Source organism: Phaethon aethereus (assembly GCF_964289735.1).
Source record: "Phaethon aethereus genome assembly, chromosome: 1".
Taxonomy (NCBI): domain Eukaryota; kingdom Metazoa; phylum Chordata; class Aves; order Phaethontiformes; family Phaethontidae; genus Phaethon; species Phaethon aethereus.
Genome location: NC_138575.1, coordinates 8,094,819 through 8,113,944, shown reverse-complemented (window position 1 = coordinate 8,113,944; position 19,126 = coordinate 8,094,819). Strand labels below are relative to the sequence as shown.

The following is a 19,126-nucleotide window of genomic DNA, read 5'->3' as shown; positions in this document are numbered from 1 at the left end:
TGCCTGACGGCCGTTTCCGTGCGGTGCAGGCAGCGCAATCAGAGCGCCCGCACAACAGCCGGTGTAATTACATGTTTCTAGGAAGTGTGTTAGCTCCGCGGGGAGCCGAGTCCATTTGGAGAGGAGGAGGAGGAGAAGACTTTCTTTGGTGGGGGGGGTTAAGGTGAAAAGGGTCGGTGCGTAACCCAGCTCTCACTCGAATTCGATAAAGGTAATTGTTGCTCTCAAGTGAACGCCGGGAGCTTTCGGCTCCGGCGCCTCTCGCTGGGTGCTCATGCCTGTGTTATGCAGGCGCCTGCCTGCAGAAGCGGGCGACGCAGGGCTCTGCGGGAAGAGAGGAGAGGTTTGACCCTGTTGGAAGCGGTACGTTGCGATATTTGACGTTGTTTCCGCGCTAGCATCAGGGCAGGGAGGGAGGTGCAGAGTCAGGGGCATGGCAGCTTTATGCAACCTAGGCATTTATTTAGGCGGAGGAAGGAGAGTGGCAATTAAAAGCAATTAATCACAGTCCGCGTGCGGGGGCGGGGGGAGGATGGCGTGGACCTGACCTGTCACGTCGGTGTTTGATACGTGTCCTGTGTCGCTGCTGCTCGCGGTGGCGGCGTGCGCCTGAGCTTTAAATATCCTGCAGTTCCCGGTATCTCTTTTCTCCAGCAGGCTCTCCATTTCATTTTCCTCCTCTCTCTAGTGTAAAATTTGGCCTAGCTTAAGCTTCTTTCCCTGGCTGAGAAGGTTATTTCCTTCCCTCCTCTCCTCCCCACCCCCTCATCCATCCTCTCCTCCTCTTGCAAATGCTCTCCGACCCTGATCTGGGGTTTCTCTCCCTGCAGTTAGCCGTGGGCTCTGTGGATGCTCTGCCGTGGCGGAGGGCCGAGGGCTGACCGACTCGTGGGGAGGATTTGCACGTAGGGAGGGAGGCAATGGCTGTGCAGCGTGCTCCCGAATCTGCCCTGAGCCTGCTGATGGTAAGTGCCTGCTGAAATCCATTTGGGAAGGGGGTGGGCAAGGGGAGCTGCGCCACGGGGGTTCAGGGCACCAAATCCACGGGAGGATTTTGCGTGAGCCACCGCTCGGCTTTTACAGGTCCCGGGGAACTTTGCAAAGGGCTCATCTGCTGCTCGCACGGGGACGGTCCTCCCTCAGTGGGTTTTCATGCATCTGGACCAATGTTCAAAGCTGGAGTTTGAGGTCACCTTTCCGGCAGAGCTGACGCTTGCATTCGGGGTCTATCCCGAGCTGTAGTTTTCATTCTGTTCATTCTATCAGTGTCTTGAATTCTCCCGTCCTCCTGCTTTCGCCCTTGCTGATTGAGAGACAACTTAAACGATGGGAGGGAGAGCTTGATTCCTCTGCCAGCTGAGAGGCGTGTGCTTAGCTGTGACCAGGTCACCAGGTGTTCTGTCATTTGGGGAACGGTCCTCTAACGCAGTGAATCGCCTCTCAACTAGCCGGAGAGTGTCAGACCTGCTACCAACTGCGAGCCGCAGGGTAATGACTAGTATTTACCCGAGCCGTTCGCCACAACGTGTTGAGCCACTGACCTACTTCTCAAAGTTCTGCATATTTATAATATTTCAAAGAAGATTATTTAGCAAAACACGTGACTGAGTCCAGGAACACGCCGCTGTCCTGCCGCAATTAAAATAAACCCTTTCGGTGGGGTATTAGAGAGTTGTTTGGCTGTACTGATTTTATATTTTTTTTCTCCTCTCTCCTACTCTTGTTGCCATTTTCTATGCAGCAGCATCAGGGGTGCTTTTAGTGTGAGATCCCTGCTGGATGTTTTTCTGCCTGAATGTCACTGTAATGTTTCCACTGGAGAGTTGTTATAAGCAAAGAGCATGTGTGTGCGCACGTGTGTGTGTGTGTACGTGAATGCATAGATATATATGTATTATATATATTTATACAATTATTATTACTGATCTCTTTTCTGATTGTGTTAGGTCCCTAGCACTCAGAGACGCGATGAGTTTAGTAAAGGGAATGCTGCAAGGTGATAGCCCTGTAGTGCCTAGGGCTGTTAACAAAGGTCAAGTTGAGAAAAGCAAATTTTATGTCCATTACCCAAAATGTTAAACATGCTATTAAAACTCCGCATGGTTTGTTTTATATTTGCCAGTGACTGACTTGCTGTGTAAGCTCATTTTATTTCCTCTCACTTCCTGGTTTTTTAAATGGCTCTTTTCTATTTCTGTTTCAAAGATAAATTGATGGGTGCCTGCCACCCCTGTGCCATTGTTTGGGCTGTGTATGCTTTTAGTTTCCGTAGCCTCTTAATTCTCAAGTTAAGCCTCTCCTTCCCCCACCTCTGTACTCCTTGAATAGACCTTGTCAAACTCTGGTACGGTACCAAGCTGCTCACAGATTTTCTCTCTTAAAACATGGCTACATGGCCTTGCTCCTGTTGTCATTTTGAGGTGAGTTGGGCATTTCTACAGCTCTGGCCCGTAACCTGGACCCCTTGGGTCTCCTCACCTTGAGCACAGCCCTGGGCAGGGCTGTTGTGGTGTCCCAGCCCCAGATGGGTGGGCTGGGTTGGGAGTGCAGAGCTGAAGGGGTTCCTGTCTTTGACTCTCTGGATGGTTGGGGTGGTGGTGGGGATGTACTTCTGGGTTGTGAGGGGACTCTTTGGGCTCTGCTCCAGGATGGCTGGTCAGGGGTATGGAAAAGATAGATTATTTGGTATGTAAAATGCTCCACTTTGTGAACTGCTTCTTTTGCCTTAGATTTTGCTTGGGTCGTGAATCAGTTTAGTTAACTATAGAAATCTCGTTCTTTCCCCTCTGCTCTGCCTTCGCTTTGATTGCATGCTTGAGCAGGCTTCCCTTGAATCAATAATAAATTCTTGCATAATTCATCCCACAATGAGCAGCTATAATGGTACCTCTTCTAAAACTGCCACCAACCAGAGATTAAAGGATTGGATGTCTTCGGGAAGTCCACAGAAATAGCCTTTAATACTTTGATGGGCTTTCTCCATTGAGAGAGTTTTGTTTTAGCAATGAGGAGTATTTCAGTACGACATTTCCTCTGCAATAGGAGGCAGAATGTTCATCCAGCCATTCACTTTTTATGAGACCTAATCAGCAGCAGCATTTGGCAGTGTTGCATCATACTCAGTCTGAAAATACCTTCTTCTCAGTGGGGTACCTCAAAGCACTTTTTGTTGCAGGTAAAGAAATCAAGTTACAGACCCATTAATTGACTTCCCTGGAATTTGGTGCACTGAATTGTGTAACATAAATTAGGAGTTTGCTCATCCCAAACTCCTTTCTGGCCAATTAAGAAAGATGGGCATCTCCAAGGTGTGGAGTTTCCTTCCTATTATAGAAGGACCATCTATAGGACATGGGTCTCCAGCCTCAGTACACCCCAGCAGAGCTGCACATGGGACCGCATGGCATTTCTGGGTGCCAGCCATGATGACAGCTCACAAGGACTTACCTGTGGCTGGTAAACACTACCCAGGACATGAAGATGACATGGCCTAAAGCAGCTCCCAGACGGCAGGTCAGCGGGGAGTTGCACATTGCTTGTGCAGCCATTGACACACCGAAGAATCTAATTAAACCTGCAGCCTTAGGTGGACGGGTCCTACTTCAGTTTAGTGAAATAAATATTGACCATACAATGAATAAATCTAAATTAAATCTGTTTTTATTTTGATCTTGTTTTCTAGCCAATTTAATACTCAAGGGTTTCTTTTTTTCTGTTTTCAGTGATTTTCTTTTCCTTTTTTTTCTCCCAAGCCAGGGAAAAGGCTCAATGAAGGAGAATTTCAGTCTTAAGCATGTATTTTCCTAACATACTGTTTTCATACAAAGACTGCAATCTGAAAATGTAACTGCAACTCATCCATTCTGGTAAATTACTTGGACTACAAATGATTCTGGATTGTGCCTGGTCTTGTAGGACTCCTGCCTCTACCTTGCTCCAGAGTTCACAGCAGATGAGGGACATTGCCTGGTTCAGCATGGAGGAAATTGGGCTGAACTGTGTCCAGCGTAGCTCTGCCTGTAGCATTATCAAATCATTAAAACAGAGCTTCCTCGGCTTCTATGAACCAAGAGGAGGGAGCACCTAAGCATGAAATAGGAAATACCATGTCTTGTTAGGAATGATAACGCCAGCTGTGTTAAGATCATTAATGCTGATGGGTTTAAGTGCAATACTAGTAGGATTTTATGTCTATCTTGTTAGTATATTGTAAAATTTTAAAGCTGCAGACATATTGATTGTACAGATTTTAACAGCACAATAAGTTATGACACCTGGTGTCTCTTGAGACAACATTACTGCATCTCATGAAAATAGATCTTAGGGACTTGACCTTCAAGCTACTGTAGGTCATAACACTAGCACTAATTAATCTGTGTTAAATGACAACGGAGGTTCAGATGAGCAAGGTATACAGCTCAGTGTATACCAATTATCCAAAATGATCTTAAAATGGTAGGGAAGAGGAGTATGTTTTAGGGTTTCCAGAAAAACTAGCTCCAGCTAGCTCCTCTCACCCCCTCCATTAAAAAATTGAAGCTTTACTGTATTTGTAATACAGCTTTGCTCTCTCTGCTCTGTATATATATGAATGTTTTCCTTAAACAAATAACAATGTACCTTTTAGAAAACAAGTAACACTTGTAAATTAATTATAACTGCTTGGATTTGGAGGAACATCATTTCAAGGGACTGCATGATGCTTTCACACTCTAAAATTCATTATTTTGTGTCTGAGTTGCATTCAAAGCTGAGGCTGGAATAGAAGTGGATGTGAGATATGCAAGTTACACTAATCACATGGAACTTGGTCACCTCTATAGTTCAAGGGGGAAAAGGCTACCAACAGAGAATTTGGAGCATTAACTCAGGCTGTGGTGTTCACAATGCTCACAATGAAGAGTGAGAAGTTGGCTGGCCAGCCCACCATCGGAGCTGCTGACCTCGGTATTTCCTTGTTCTACTGGGTTGAAGGCACTGCAATGGGTGTCTCAGGCAGTCACCAGCAACTGCAGGGCATGTGAAAACTACTCCGTTTCTAAACCTTAGCATAAATAATTGGCATCTGAGTGTCATCCTTCACTGAAAATCCCTGTGCTTCCAGTCTTCCTTTTAAAGAAGGTTCTCTTGAATCATCCTTCCATCCCTCAAGCAAAGTTACACTGTAGTCCTCAAAACAACATGAATCTCCTGAATCCGATCATTTTGAAACATAGCACTGAACTCTGTAGGATCTGATTTAAAACACTCACATAGATATTAACTGTGTCATTACTAAATGCTGTGAGGGCCATGCCCTGTTTGGTTGGCTTCTGAGGTGTTGGACTTGACAACATTCTGGATATTTCGTACATTATTTCACATGTTTGACTGCTACGTTTTTATGCCTGAATTCTGTCCTTGTGAAGGGTAACTACCTAAAAGGATACAGAGCTTCTAAGCCCCATTTAGACCTAGGATTGACCCTCCCCACCATAAAACTATGTTCTGTCCCACTCAAACCCCTAGACAGATTGCAGCAACACAGCTCAGCTTGGAGGATCATATTAAAGCCTCTGGGAGCAGCCCGGTTACAGTGGAGGGATGAGGTCATTTTCTGCCTCTCTCATCTCAGACTTAAATTATCTGTATGTTGACAGTGTGCAAAAGCCCTTGACATTCAAACCTCCTTGCTGTGACCTCATCTGCAGACGACGTTGACCTGGAAGGCAAGCTATGCTTGGCACACTCCTTCCGCGAAAACAAACCCCACTCGTTCCGTGCCATTGCATGGCGTAGGGGTTAATGCAGCTCTCATCTGATGCTGAAGCAGTGCGACACATCAGCAGTGCGTGACCCGTACACGGGGCTGGGTGTAAGCAGCATTGCTCGGGAATGCGTAACGTCTTCCCCCAGGAATCGGCTGCACCGCTGACACCTGGCCCTCTTCAGCTTCGCGCCCAAAATGAGGTCTGTGGGGACACTTGAACAGCGAGGAGAGGTGATTATGCAGCCCTCTCTGAGCTCCTTCTGCAGATATTTCCACCACGCAGGTGTGTGGGCATCACGCGCAGCCTTCCCCGAAGGTCCGGGCGGGAGATGAGAATACACCGTGGCTCCCGGAGGTCACTGGGCGGGAGCCGTGCCGGCAGGAATCTCCCTTCCTCCCCGGCTCCTTCCTTGCTCCAGCCAGGCAGTAATTTGTTAATGGGCTTCACGAGCAGCAAACAGCTGAGCTGTGCTGGTTGCTCTTTTGGAGGATGGGATGAGAGTAGCAAATTCCTGCCCGGTGCTTTGTGTCTGCTTGCTACCATGGACCGGGAATTTAGCCATTTCTTGTTGATATGTTCCCCTGTAGCACTGAATTGTAGCTGAACTTTACTATATGCCTCCGTAAACTTGCAGTAAGACTTCAAACATGGTGATTTAATTCAGCTGAAAGAGATTAAACACTCCCCGGGTTTGCTCTTGGCTTCCCTGTGGTGGATGTCACCTTTTGCTCATCTGAGCTGCAGGACCACAAAATCGTTATCCCTTCGATTCTGCTCTAGTGCATGCCATCAATTTTCTTTTCCCTGTCCCGCTGCATGAATGTGCTGTAGAAGAAGCAGACCATAATATTTGCACATCTGAATTCTCACGTTTATTACAATGCTTTAAAACTGGCGTAAGAGGGATTACTGGTTTATTATCTTTCTTTTATTATGAATATGGCTTGTGCCTTTTATTCCAGCTGCTCGTTCTAAATGAATGATAAAATTATCTCATCAGAGATGTGGCCATTGATTTTTTTTTTTTTAATGGTGCTATAGAACATTGCTATTTGTAGAAGAGAATTAGTGGGCACTTGAGTAAATGATCATTATGATTAACTGGAGCCTTTCTACAATTATGAAGAAAGTAACATATTAACAGATTGAAAAGATCACTAAATATGACAACTCCTTTTGACAATATATAAAACAATAATGTCACTCTGACTTTCTTAAAATAAAATGCATTGGAAAACTTGACTGATAGCCCTAAACCAAAATAAACTGTTACAAATGCTGTAATTGCCATGATTAAAATGCAGGGCTATGAATAGCTACTAATACATAGGAAGGGCTCATAGCATTGGGCGACTGCAATATTTCAATTCTTTGCCTTCTGGTTACAAATGTCATCCTTCCATAAATACTGTCCTCGTAACTTCTCAGTGTGGCAGCGATCCAGCCCTCTGGCAGGCTAATGCGGTTAACACGTCAGGGCTCAGAGGTGTACAAAAGTCCCGTGTGGATCCTTCCTTGGTACATCCCATGAAAACACAGATTTTTGTGATTTGGCACCTATAGCAGTTGTGCTGAGGCGGCCGGTCCCGCGGCCACTCGTGGAATCTGCCAGCGACAGCGACGGCTGCTTCGTTCCATGTGTGTCGCTGAAAACAGAAGCCACCAACTGCATCAGTCAGGGGTCGATCAGAGGGACAGGACCGAGTTCTAGGCTCTCCCCCGCTGGCATGCTGTCCCTGGCTCTCCACGGCCACCGTACATGCTGCCGGATTACGGGTGTTTCCACCCCAACTCTCACTGGCGTTTACTTGGATAAACGTCCCTCCTGTGCCCCTCCAGACATATGCATCCATTTTGCTCCCACATCCCTTAATTCTCTCTGCTTTTAAGCATCAACAAGCACAGAAACTTGCAGAAGTGAGTTGAAATCAGCCACTTCACAACTGGGTTTTAACAGTGCTGAGTATCAAAGTAACCTGAACCCATCATCACCTTCAGGTGATGTAAACTTTCTTGTTTAAATGAATTCTTGGGTTGGCCTGAAACTGAAACTCTCCAAGCACATAAAGCGAGACTCCTGCTTTCCTTTTGGAAGGGTCATATCATATTAGGTATTCCCACCGAAAGCCCCCTCAGCATGCAATTGTCCAGCAGCAATGCCTGTGACCAAGTAGCATTTCCAAAGCCTTGCTGGAAGGCACCACGGTACCAGATCTTCCTCAAGAAGCTTCCCGGACGTGAAGAGACCTACAGAACTGTATTTCATAGAAACAAAAACGATAGTGGATGCCAGAAACCTATTTAGAGGAATGCGTCTACACACAAAATCTTACCAGTTTTTCACATCCTTCATGGGATTAAAGCTGCTAATCCCTAAATTAAATTACTAGCACCTCCTAGTGCTAGTTCTAATGCTTGGCCTTAACCTCTCAGGACTCCCAAAAGCTGATGATCGTGCTGAAATGCCAACAGCTGACCAGGCATGATGAGACTTGAGCCCAAGGTGCTTTGTTTCCAGGACATGTTTCAAAAGCCTTGCTGAAATAATAAAGTGTGAGGTATGGAAGTAAACCGTGAGGGTATAAAGCTGGGTGGAAAAATAATTTACCCTGATATTCTTTGTAAATCAATTACAGAGATATTAGGGCACCATGCGGTTTGGTAAAAACAGAATATTCCTTCCCCTTCCTGGCCTTACTCCCTACACACGCTGCTCACCTCTTGCCAATAAAGGGTTGCTCTCTGCAGTGCGTCCTCCGCTGTCCTCCCTCCTCTTCATCCATTTGCAGGCACCAAAGAGTTGAAAATTATTTTTAGGGTGGTTTTGCTAGTGCAGAAGCAGAATTCACACAGAGCCTTGCTCCATAATATTTTTCTATCTGTGGGCAGGCTGTGATGATCCTCCTATAGCAAGACACTTGGCTTTGGCTCCCCGTAATTTGTGTGAAGTTAATGGAGGAGTGTGTTAGAACATATGTTTGGCTTAATATAGGTTCAAGCTTTTTTTTAGTCTAATATATTAAAGTAAAATCTGGGACAGCTTCACAGTAAATAAGATTGAAATGGTTTTCATTTTTGAATAATATGAGGCTAATTGAGTCGTAGTGGTCAAAGCACATTGTATTTCCTGGTAATTAATTGCTGGCTGTGATAGTTGACGGCATAAAACTATGCCTTGGGCCATTAACCCCAGGTCATTAGTACTCAGGGAAATGTCTAGTGAAGGTCATTATTACTGCTGTTATATAAGCCTTTGTAATAGAAAAAAGTTGGCAAGAGCTTTTCAAAAACACATTTTCCTTGTTCTGGTCTCATTTCAGAGATCTGGTAACAAAGACTGTTCTCAATTATTCTGCATTTACATTGATTTTCAGGGGATTAGAGTTTGCCTACTTTCTAAAAAACAGAGACCAATTAATTGAAGTGTCTGCGAGGATGGTGATCTAGCTTCACGTGGTCAAAAATTCTGGCCTTCCCAAAGGATCAGCACAGGTTGTCTTCTTACTGGCAGTTCCAGGAGGACGGACAATGACTGAGCAAAAATCCAACCGATCCCTCGTGTTGGCTTTTTTAGCAGCCAGCCATGGACATTGGGTTAGGTGGCTGTGGGCAAATGGGACGGTTGTTGCTACATGTTGGACCAGTGGCGTTTGTATCCTGATATCTCAGGCTTGGATTGAGTTTCCAAGATTTTAGTGATGGATCAAAATCAGCCTTGTCATGAAAACCAGCCTTTGTTCTAGCTATCCTACTGCCTCCAGAGAGGCTTCTGACTTCCAGATCAGGCAGGAGCTATAGGGAGATTTGCTTTGTGCTGTGCCTCAAACTGCTCTGTAGGTCAGAGTCCCCATAGCAACAGGGTGATATTTCTACTGGAAACTAAAATTAAAAAATGGCAATTCTAAGAAGGATTAATAGTATTTCCTCCTCTGGCAGAGTGGTGTGGTTGAGAATTCCTTATTTTCTAGTTAAAGACAAAGCAAGTGCTAATGAAACCAAAAGAATAATGAAAAATGTATTTTTTTAGTACATTCCTTTAACAAGATATTAACAGTAATAGCACTATATTAAATACAGGTTTATGTTGAATGCTGTATTCTCTAATCATGTTATTAAAATAGGATGAGTATTTTACGTAGACAAAAGTCCTTGAATCAGTATTCTGAGCCTGCTGGCTATAATGAGATTGCGAGGAAGCACTTTGGTTATAAATAGACAAAATTACAGATAGCAGAAGATACAGTGATGACACAAGCAAAACGATGGGGAAGTTTTGTAACCTGCTGAAGTTCCTAGCAGGTTTTTTTTCCCCCCACTTTGAAGTTTTGTTTTAGAGTCAGGAGTTAAATAATTCCATATGAGGAGACCTGTATTGCCCTCTTGATAGATACAGAAACTCATTCTGTCACCATCCTTACTGCAGTATATAAGGAAAGGCGTATTTGTTCAGTCCTCTACTGATGGATTTCTCCTCTTGAATTCTCTTCCTTCTCTGTATCTAATGTCAGATTCAGTCTTTGCTGTCCACTGCCTTGCAAGGAGAAAAAACCTCAACATTCTGCTTACATTGGTTCTAATGCAAATGTTTTTGTATTGTGGGAATATTTTGACCCATTCTTTCACCAGTTTTACTACTAGACTTCTTTGGTCAGGTAGTGCTTAGGTCATTTTGGGGCATTTCTCATTTTTGGATGCACCATTTAAATTTGAATAGCTAAATAAAGAGACATCCATGTGAAATCTCATGAAAGCTTTGATTCACCAGTAGGAATTAAAAAAGTCCACAGGTGCATGGTGTCTTAGACATGGATCCTGTTTTGCATGTTCCTGTTTGGTTTGTCTTTCTTTAGCAACTTAACCTGAGACACCACTTCCAACTACAGGATTCACTCATTAACTTTCTACGTTTCTCCCAAGAAAATTTATCTGTGCTCTTATTGCAAATAAAGTGTGTCTGTTGTGGCTAGCCCCAAATATATTTGGGGAGGAGAGGAGGAAAAGAGTGCTATCTACTTGCATCATGAAATGTAATCTGATGTCAGAGAGTTACAGGACATTTTAAGACTGTATGACTGTGCAGACAAATGAAAAACCCATCGGTTTTGTACATAATGGCAGTAAGGAACAAATCCTATTTGAAATCTGCATTATTGTCAATATATAATAAAGCAGGGGTGGCTTAATTGCCAAAACCTATGCAAACAGAATAATATATAGTCATCTCTGAATAAGAGAGCAGTCAGCTTTAATTTTTAATAATCCTTAATTAAGCTTTCACTACATTTCTCGTATTTGCACATTAACGCAACAGTCCCTGGGTAGCCAGAATCATTCTTTGATACGTAGGCTGGTGTCAATTGATTTCTCCATGGTCAGTAGCTGTAGCTAAGTCTGTTGAAGTTCCATAAAACTTCCCCTATTGCAGAAAATCATTCCTGTCCAAGGGAGAAGGATTTGATCTTTCTTCTCTTAGGATCAAGCGTGGAAGAGAGTGTAAATCCATACTATTCTACTTATCTCTGTGACATTTCTTCCAATTTCTACAGATGCAATCAAAAGAATTTGGCTCATTGATCTTCAAACTGTTTGACAATTTCGCACTCTGAGCTGAGTGGTGTGACCTGTGCCGTCTCCCTATTGCTTTTCATCGATAAATCTTTTTACCTAGATCAAGATAGCAAGGTGTCTGTGTATAAGCTGTGAATCTTGGAGTTTATTATTGGTTTACTGGTGAAACATTTATTTTCAAATGGAAATGAATTCTTAAATGATTCATTGTGTATGTAGCCTGTCTTGATATTTTTAGGTGCTAAAGCCACTATTTCAATGAGGCTGGGGTGGGGAAAATTGTCCATAATGTTTCGGGTGTACAATTAAAGTGCCATCTGCCTCTGTGATGCAGCAGATGTATAATTGATATTCACTGCTGATTTGCCACTTGATTTTCTGCAGACATTGAATGCTGTAATTGTTTATACAGTATGATCCTAAATACCCATGTGAGAATTTTCATCCTCATGTGTTCCCTACCGGAAGTATCACTACCATCCCTAATATTCAGAAGGTGGATTCATTAAAAAATAATTTACAGTTAACTAAACCAAAATCTTACAGGAATCCAATGAGTAAAGAAAGAACAAGTTTTCAAAAGCAGTGGCCTATTCCTGTAGAATCATATTTTAATATGGGAAAGCTTGTTGGGAAAACTTAAAATGCTGATCCCAAATCTGGTTACCTTTGTGCACTGATTTAAATGTAGAATGTAGCTAGGATTAAAGAAATAGAGTCATATTTATTTTTCCCTCCTTTTTTGCAGAGATGGGAACCTTCTTCAGGGGAAAAATGTTATGTAGTGTAAACCCAAAAGGTCAACTATTTTCTCCAGGGCAAAGACTATTTAAATAAAAAACAAAGATAGAAGCCACAACAGTGAATGCTGAACAGATGGAAAAAGAGAGATGTGCTACTTTTTTTTTTTTTTTTTGCACTGTCATTACTTTTAGGAAATGCAAGAGCTAAAATCTTGATCAATCAGCAGGTGTTGATTTTACCCTGTGACTGGCTTCTAAGAATCTCCTTCTGAGAATACTCTAGGTCTGAATCTACTCATGCTGAAATAAAAGGAAATGTGACCAGTATCTCCCACGGCAGAAGGTTAGCAGCTCTATTTTATATTGCTGCCCTTCTTTTTGACAGCAGTGGCTTTTTCGTGCATTATTTACACCCGCTGTGGAGCGGCAATGATTGTCCAGGGCTTTGCATTTGGCTTCAAAGGAAAGAAAAATTGTTGATATAGAATCTGAATCTGGCTTCATTGCAAGTGACTTCTTGAGCAATGATTTCTTAAGCCAGTGCCTGGCTCACAGGAAAAGTCATCTCTCCGGGCGCCCAGAAAAACCAAGGTCCATTTTGTTGCAACTCATTGCCTTTTCGCAAACCATTGCCTGTACATGGCACCCAGCGTAATCTAAAAGGACCCCCAGTGTCTTCCCAAGGCTGAACACTTGCTCTTACATTTCAGTGTTTCTAACAGTCTAATGGCACCTGAAGGACATTGTGGATGACGGTTACAGCATGTAACTCAGGTGGCAGCATAAGCAAAGGCCCAAGTGAGGGGCTAAGGATGCTGCAGAAGCAAAGCACAGGGGATGCAGGGCAGTGTTTGGGGAGGGGCGATGGAGTCAGATCTAAGGAAATGGGGCTGCAGTGCACTGCAGACCAATCTGGTTCTGCTCAAGTTTTCTTTCAGGTCTCTATTGCTCTCTGAAGAATCCCACCAAGTTAACAAGAAACAGAGAACCCGGGAGAAACTGTAAACCTGACTATGTTAATTTGAAGTAAGGAGAAGAACTGCTTTTCTCCATGAGACATTTAGTCACAGCTGTGGTGGGTGCTCTGTGATAAATGCAAACAGAAAGCCAACTACAGCACAGTGTATGGTTAATTTTACCCATGTAACTTCTTGTTGAGGTCTAATTGAGCTCTTTAATGTGGAGAGGTGACAACATCTGACGGAAAGAAATTTCACACTGTTGCTTATGTGTTCTTGTGGATTTTCTCTTCTTCTCCTCTTCTCTCCTCTTCTCTCCTCTTCTCTCCTCTTCTCTCCTCTTCTCTCCTCTTCTCTCCTCTCCTCTTCTCTCCTCTCCTCTCCTCTCCTCTCCTCTCCTCTCCTCTCCTCTCCTCTCCTCTCCTCTCCTCTTCTCTTCTCTTCTCTTCTCTTCTCTTCTCTTCTCTTCTCTTCTCTTCTCTTCTCTTCTCTTCTCTTCTCTTCTCTTCTCTTCTCTTCTCTTCTCTTCTCTTCTCTTCTCTTCTCTTCTCTTCTCTTCTCTTCTCTCTCTTCTCTTCTCTTCTCTTCTCTTCCCCTTCCCTTCCCTTCCCTTCCCTTCCCTTCCCTTCCCTTCCTTCCCTTCCCTTCCCTTCCCTTCCCTTCCCTTCCCTTCCCTTCCCTTCCCTTCCCTTCCCTTCCCTCCCCTCCCCTCCCCTCCCCTCCCCTCCCCTCCCCTCCCCTCCCCTCCCCTCCCCTCTCCTCTCCTCTCCTCTCCTCTCCTCTCCTCTCCTCTCCTCTCCTCTCCTCTCCTCTCCTCTCCTCTCCTCCCCTCCCCTCCCCTCCCCTCCCCTCCCCTCCCCTCCCCTCCCCTCCCCTCTCCTCTCTCTCCTCTCCTCTCCTCTCCTCTCCTCTCCTCTTTCTCTGATTCGTGTAACAAGCTTTTGGATTACTTGTTGCATAAAGATTAATCTTCACATTTTGTTTATACTTACTGAATGTGACCTGCAGAGGGGAAGGTTGCAGTCTCACAGCACATGTAGTGAAATGCTCAGGCTGAGCTTGGAGCACGTTGGGAAGCACACAAGAAATTAGGAGACTGCCTGATAGAGAGGGATATGCAGCGGGGACTGAACTGGGGTTAAAGGGAGCTGGAAACTTGCACAGATATGGAGGCAGCATAAAGCTGGGATCCCAGATCTTGTGAGGAGCAGGTTGAGCATCTCCCTGTGACATACAACTGCTAACTCAGCAACTGTCTCACTGCTACCCCCTTGGCTGAAACATGGCGTGTTCTCTTAATTGTACTGTACTACAGATAAAGAAGTCACCCATAGAGAAAATGGTCTTGAATGTTAGTCACTGACTGTCTGAGATGTTCAGCTCCTGATAACACAAAGTGTCAACAAAATGAGATTTCTACCACCGTTTAACTCACATGCTTAAAAATGAAACTCCAATAACAAATATGAATTCTTATTCAAATAAAAAGTGTCAAATACTTGGATACTTATTAGCTTTGCAATTCCTAAAAATGACTTCAATATGTGGAACTGCTTTCCTTCCAGTAGCACAGAGTACCAAGAGACCACAGATGTAGGTCTCTCACAGAGGTGAGAGGCATCAGTACCCATCTGGGAGTGGGAATGCAGGGGCACTCCAGTCACAGCCCCTGCAGTGCATTTGGGTTTATATAATAAAGGTGCTAAGAGAAGTGGAGAACCCATCCAGGGCACAGGGACATGGACCACAGGACTCCTGTCACCCAGCTGAGTGCTTCCCGAACTGGGAGACTTAGGGACAAGCTCAGTGGATAGATTTGCCTTCTGGTTCATAGAATCATAGAATGGTTTGGGTTGGAAGGGACCTTAAAGATCGTCTAGTTCCACCCCCCTTGCCATGTGCAGGACATGGCACTTCCACTAGACCAGGTTACTCAAAGCCCCATCCAGCCTGGCCTCGAACACTTCCAGGGATGGGGGCATCCACAACTTCTCTGGGCAATGTGTGCCAGTGCCAGTGTTTCACCAACCTCATTGCCAAAAATTTCTTCCTTCCTAATATCTAATCTAAACCTACCCTCTTTCAGTTTAAAGTATTTTCCCCTTGTCCTATCACATGCCCTTGTAAAACGTCCCTCTCCAGCTTTCTCATAAACCCCCTTCAGGTAGTGGAAGGCTGCAACAAGGTCTCGCCAGAGCCTTCTCTTCTCCAGGCTGAACAACCCCAACTCCCTCAGCCTGTCCTCACAGGAGAGGTGTTCCAACTCTCTGATCATCTTTGTGACCTCCTCTGGACCCGCTCCAACAGGTCCATGTCCTTCTTATGTTGAGGACTCCAAAGCTGGACGCAGGACTCCAGGTGGGGTCTTATCAGAGCAGAGCAGAGGGGCAGAATCCCCTCCCTCGCCCTGCTGGCCACACTGGTTTGGATGCAGCCCAGGACGTGGTTGGCCTTCTGGGCTGTGAGTGCACATTGCAGCTCATGTCCAGCTTTTCATCGCCCAGTCCCCCCAAGTCCTTCTCGGTAGGGCTGCTCTCAAGCTATTGTCTGCCCAGCCTCTATTTGTGCTTCATATTGCCCTGACTCATGATCAGGACCTTGCACTTGGCCTTGTTGAACTTCATGAGGTTCACAGGGGCCCAGCTCAAGCCTATCAAGCTATGGATGGCATCTCTTCCCTCCAGCATGTTGACTGCAGCACACAGCTTGGTTTCATCAACAAACTTGCTGAGAGTGCACTCGCTCCCACTGTCCATGTTGCCAACAAAGACCTTAAGCAACACCAGTCCCAATACTGACCCCTGAGGAATGCCACTCGTCACTGGTATCTACTTAGATATCAAGCTGTTGACCACAACACTTTGAGTATGACCATCCAGCCAATTCCTTATCCACCAAGTGGTCCATCTGTCAAATCCATGTATCTTCAATTCAGAGACAAGGGTGTTGTGTGGGACAGTGTCAAATGCTTTGCACAAGTCCAAGTAGACTACATCAGTTGCTCTTCCTTTATCCACCAATGCTGTAACCCCGCTGTAGAAGGCCACCAAATTTGTCAGGCATGATTTGCTCTTAGTGAAGCCATGTTGGCTGTCACCAACCACGTCCTTATTTTCCATGTGCCTTAGCATAGTTTCCAGGAGGATCTACTCCCTGATCTTGCTGGGCACAGAGGTGAGACTGACTGGCCTGTAGTTCCCTGGGTCTTCCTTTTTTCCCTTTTTAAAAATGTTGGTTATGTTTCCCCTTGTCGAGTCAGTGGGAACTTCACCGGACTGCTGTGACTTGTCAAATATGATGGATAGTAGCTTAACAGCTTCATCTGCCCGTTTCCTCAGGATCCACAGATGCATCTCATCATGTCCCATGGACATCTTCAGGTTCCTCCCTTTTCTTGTGGTCCTGGCAGGAGAGGTGAATGTGCTCTGGGACACTTAGATATGGGCTCCTAAGGAGAGCTCATATCTCCACAGGCTTAGGAGAGCCAGTGAAACAGATTTCCTACTTCAGGGGCAAAATTTCACCATGGAAAACAAATCAATGTGTTTGGGGGTGCTCAGCTGGTTAATGGCACCTACTAGCCATTCGGATGGCAGTTGCTTAGTAGCAGCTCTAGTGACACCTCATTCCTCTGCAGGTGACAATATACATTCATCAGAAGCCTTTAAAGTTGTTTTTGCCCTCTGCAGCAGTGCTCAGCTTATTCTGTAAGTTAAACTGCAGCTTGTGATTCCCATTGGATCTCCAAAAATATGTGAGCAATCCTAGAGGACTAATTCCTCATTCCTCCAGGCAGTGGGCTGGAAGGACCTCCTTGTGGGACAAAACAAGTTTTCTCTCCTCCGTGTCTCTTCCACTACAGCTTTATTAAACTCAATTCTGGCTCTGCCAGTCTCAATAAGAAGGCAGCTTTCCCTCGGAGAAGCGTTCAAAGCTTCACATAAAGCGTCTTAATTTTTATCATGTAGTGCCGTACATGGCAGCTATGAGCTGCAGCATTTACAAAAGCACCACAGAGTGAGAAACCACAGCGAGGGCTTCCAGAGCACAACATCTGGTGGGGGAGTCTGCCGTGATTAGAAAAAGTGTTATGTTATTGCCAGAATCAAATTATCTGAAGGTTTCCTGCTGGTAAGCAGCAAGTATGAGCTGTACTGAGTCCTAAACTGCTGAGTACAAGAGAGGTAGTATTAGATCTTTAAATCCCTCTTTGGATTAAGTTGTTTTTTGTCAATATTCTCATCTAAAACCTAATGCAAAGCGTCTCAAGATAAAGGCCACTGCTGCAATAAACTTTATTTTTGTTTCTACACATTATGTTCCCCAGTTTTGGGGAGTGTTTCCCATCAGAAGTTTCCCTTAGGAGTGTGAAGGGCTTTGCTGGCAAGCAGAAATGGATGTCTCTCTTGTCCTAGGAATCTCTGTCTTTCTTAAAATAATGTCTTCTAATCGTGAGGAAAGAAGCCCTCACAGGACAGAAGTCAAGATAACTGCAGATGAAAATTAAGTTTGGAGGGAATGTGGAACGGCATCCTGTGGGCTGATCTTTGCCATCCAAGGGACCAGGTCAGTGTAGGTGGTAGCTGCATCCCAGCTGAGATGCGGTAACCGGACGTGTGGATGCTCCCATTCTGCTCTTTCTACTCTTCCTTGACAGGCTGGGTGAAATGCTTTTTCCTTTGCTTTGCAGCAGACAAAATTTAACTCCTAGGTGTCAGCTGAGGAACAGTAACCTCAGCTGCTTCAACTCTAATGGTTAAGGTGGTCTTATCATTCTTATTGCACTGTTCATGCAACCATCTAGGAAAAACAGAAATGTCATGTTTTGAAGGTGTGCCTAAGTTTTTAGCACAGGATAGGGCAACACTGGCAGTGGTAAATGGATTTGCTTTCTTTTCCTCTTATAAACAGGAGTCAACCTCCTGCTAGGAATTCACTGCTATCTCCCTTCCCAAATCCCAGTAATCATCTGGGATAGTCTAAAACTTATTCCCTTGCTCACAGTTGTACATCCATATGCTACCACGCTGCTACTGTGTTTGCATTAGTATGGCACCTGGATTCTCATTGGAGACAGGAGCTTTATTGCAACAGAAACTTTGCAAACACAGTGGAAAAATTTAATGTTTCCTTTTCATCCTTGAGTCCAAATCTTTTAGATCATTGTAAATTGGACATTTGTCTCCCTTGGCTGGTAATGATGACTGCGTCCTTTACAAGGCTTCCTCTGGGGAAATTTATAGTAAGATTTGAATATGAAGTGAATAACCCCCTTTAAAGTTACATATGCTAAAGGAATGTGACTTATGAATCCTGTTCGCAGTAATGGCTGCATGAGAATATCAAGCAGTCAAATCAAGATTTTGCTGTTATGCATCTTGCACTAAAAGGGTTGCTATAAATTTTATACTGTGCCAAACATTTTTATGTATCTCAGGTATGTGGGCTATGTTTGATGCTTATAGAAGCTGAGTCTGTTTTGGCTTTGTTGCTGACTACTGGAGGAACATGTGCATATATTTGTATAGCTGAACAAAACTAAAACTCATCTGGACTGCAGTGTCAACAACAGAGAATGCTACTGCCTGCAGTAAAAACAGGAGATAATAAAACTGCAAATAAACCATCCACCTTGTGTTGGGAAGACCGGTGTTATTTTCATAATTTTTAGTGGCCAATGCAGGTGGCATCTTCTAGATAGAGCAGATTCAGTGGAGAGTAGCAATTTACTTAAAAATTGTCTGTATTAAATATTCATATAAAAATTTGCTCCGTGCAGTGAATATTTGAACAATTAAGAGCCTGTTCACTGTCACTTTCTGTCCTCAGGCTAAGTTAGGGGGCTGGCTTGAGGATGGTGGTGTTTGTAGCCTGCCAGCTGTCTGGTACCTATGGGATATACTGGAACAGACAGGAAGGCCAGCAAGCCTAGAGGACAAAGTAGCAGCTGAGAAGTCCCCTGCATCCAGACACTGAGCAGTTTCTAGCATTTTGGTGTAACTTACGTATTAGACCACACAAATCTGAGCTCTACCTGGAAGCCTAGCTTGTCTCTGCTGTCCTACTCCATGTTGGCAAGGGGACCAAAGAGCCACCAATGCCTGAG

General features: G+C 44.5%; 1 protein-coding gene across 1 annotated transcript in view; it reads left to right on the top strand.

Moving 5' to 3' along the window:
* Nucleotides 1-920: 920 nt before the first annotated feature.
* The window catches only part of FRMD4A (FERM domain containing 4A), a gene marked incomplete at both ends in the record, with an annotated part of 383,792 nt that continues 365,586 nt past the window's right edge, over nt 921-19,126 (top strand). Inside the window, one exon of the mRNA XM_082013889.1 lies at nt 921-965. Within this exon, the coding sequence (XP_081870015.1) occupies nt 921-965 (45 nt within the window). The remainder of the gene's footprint in view (nt 966-19,126) is intronic.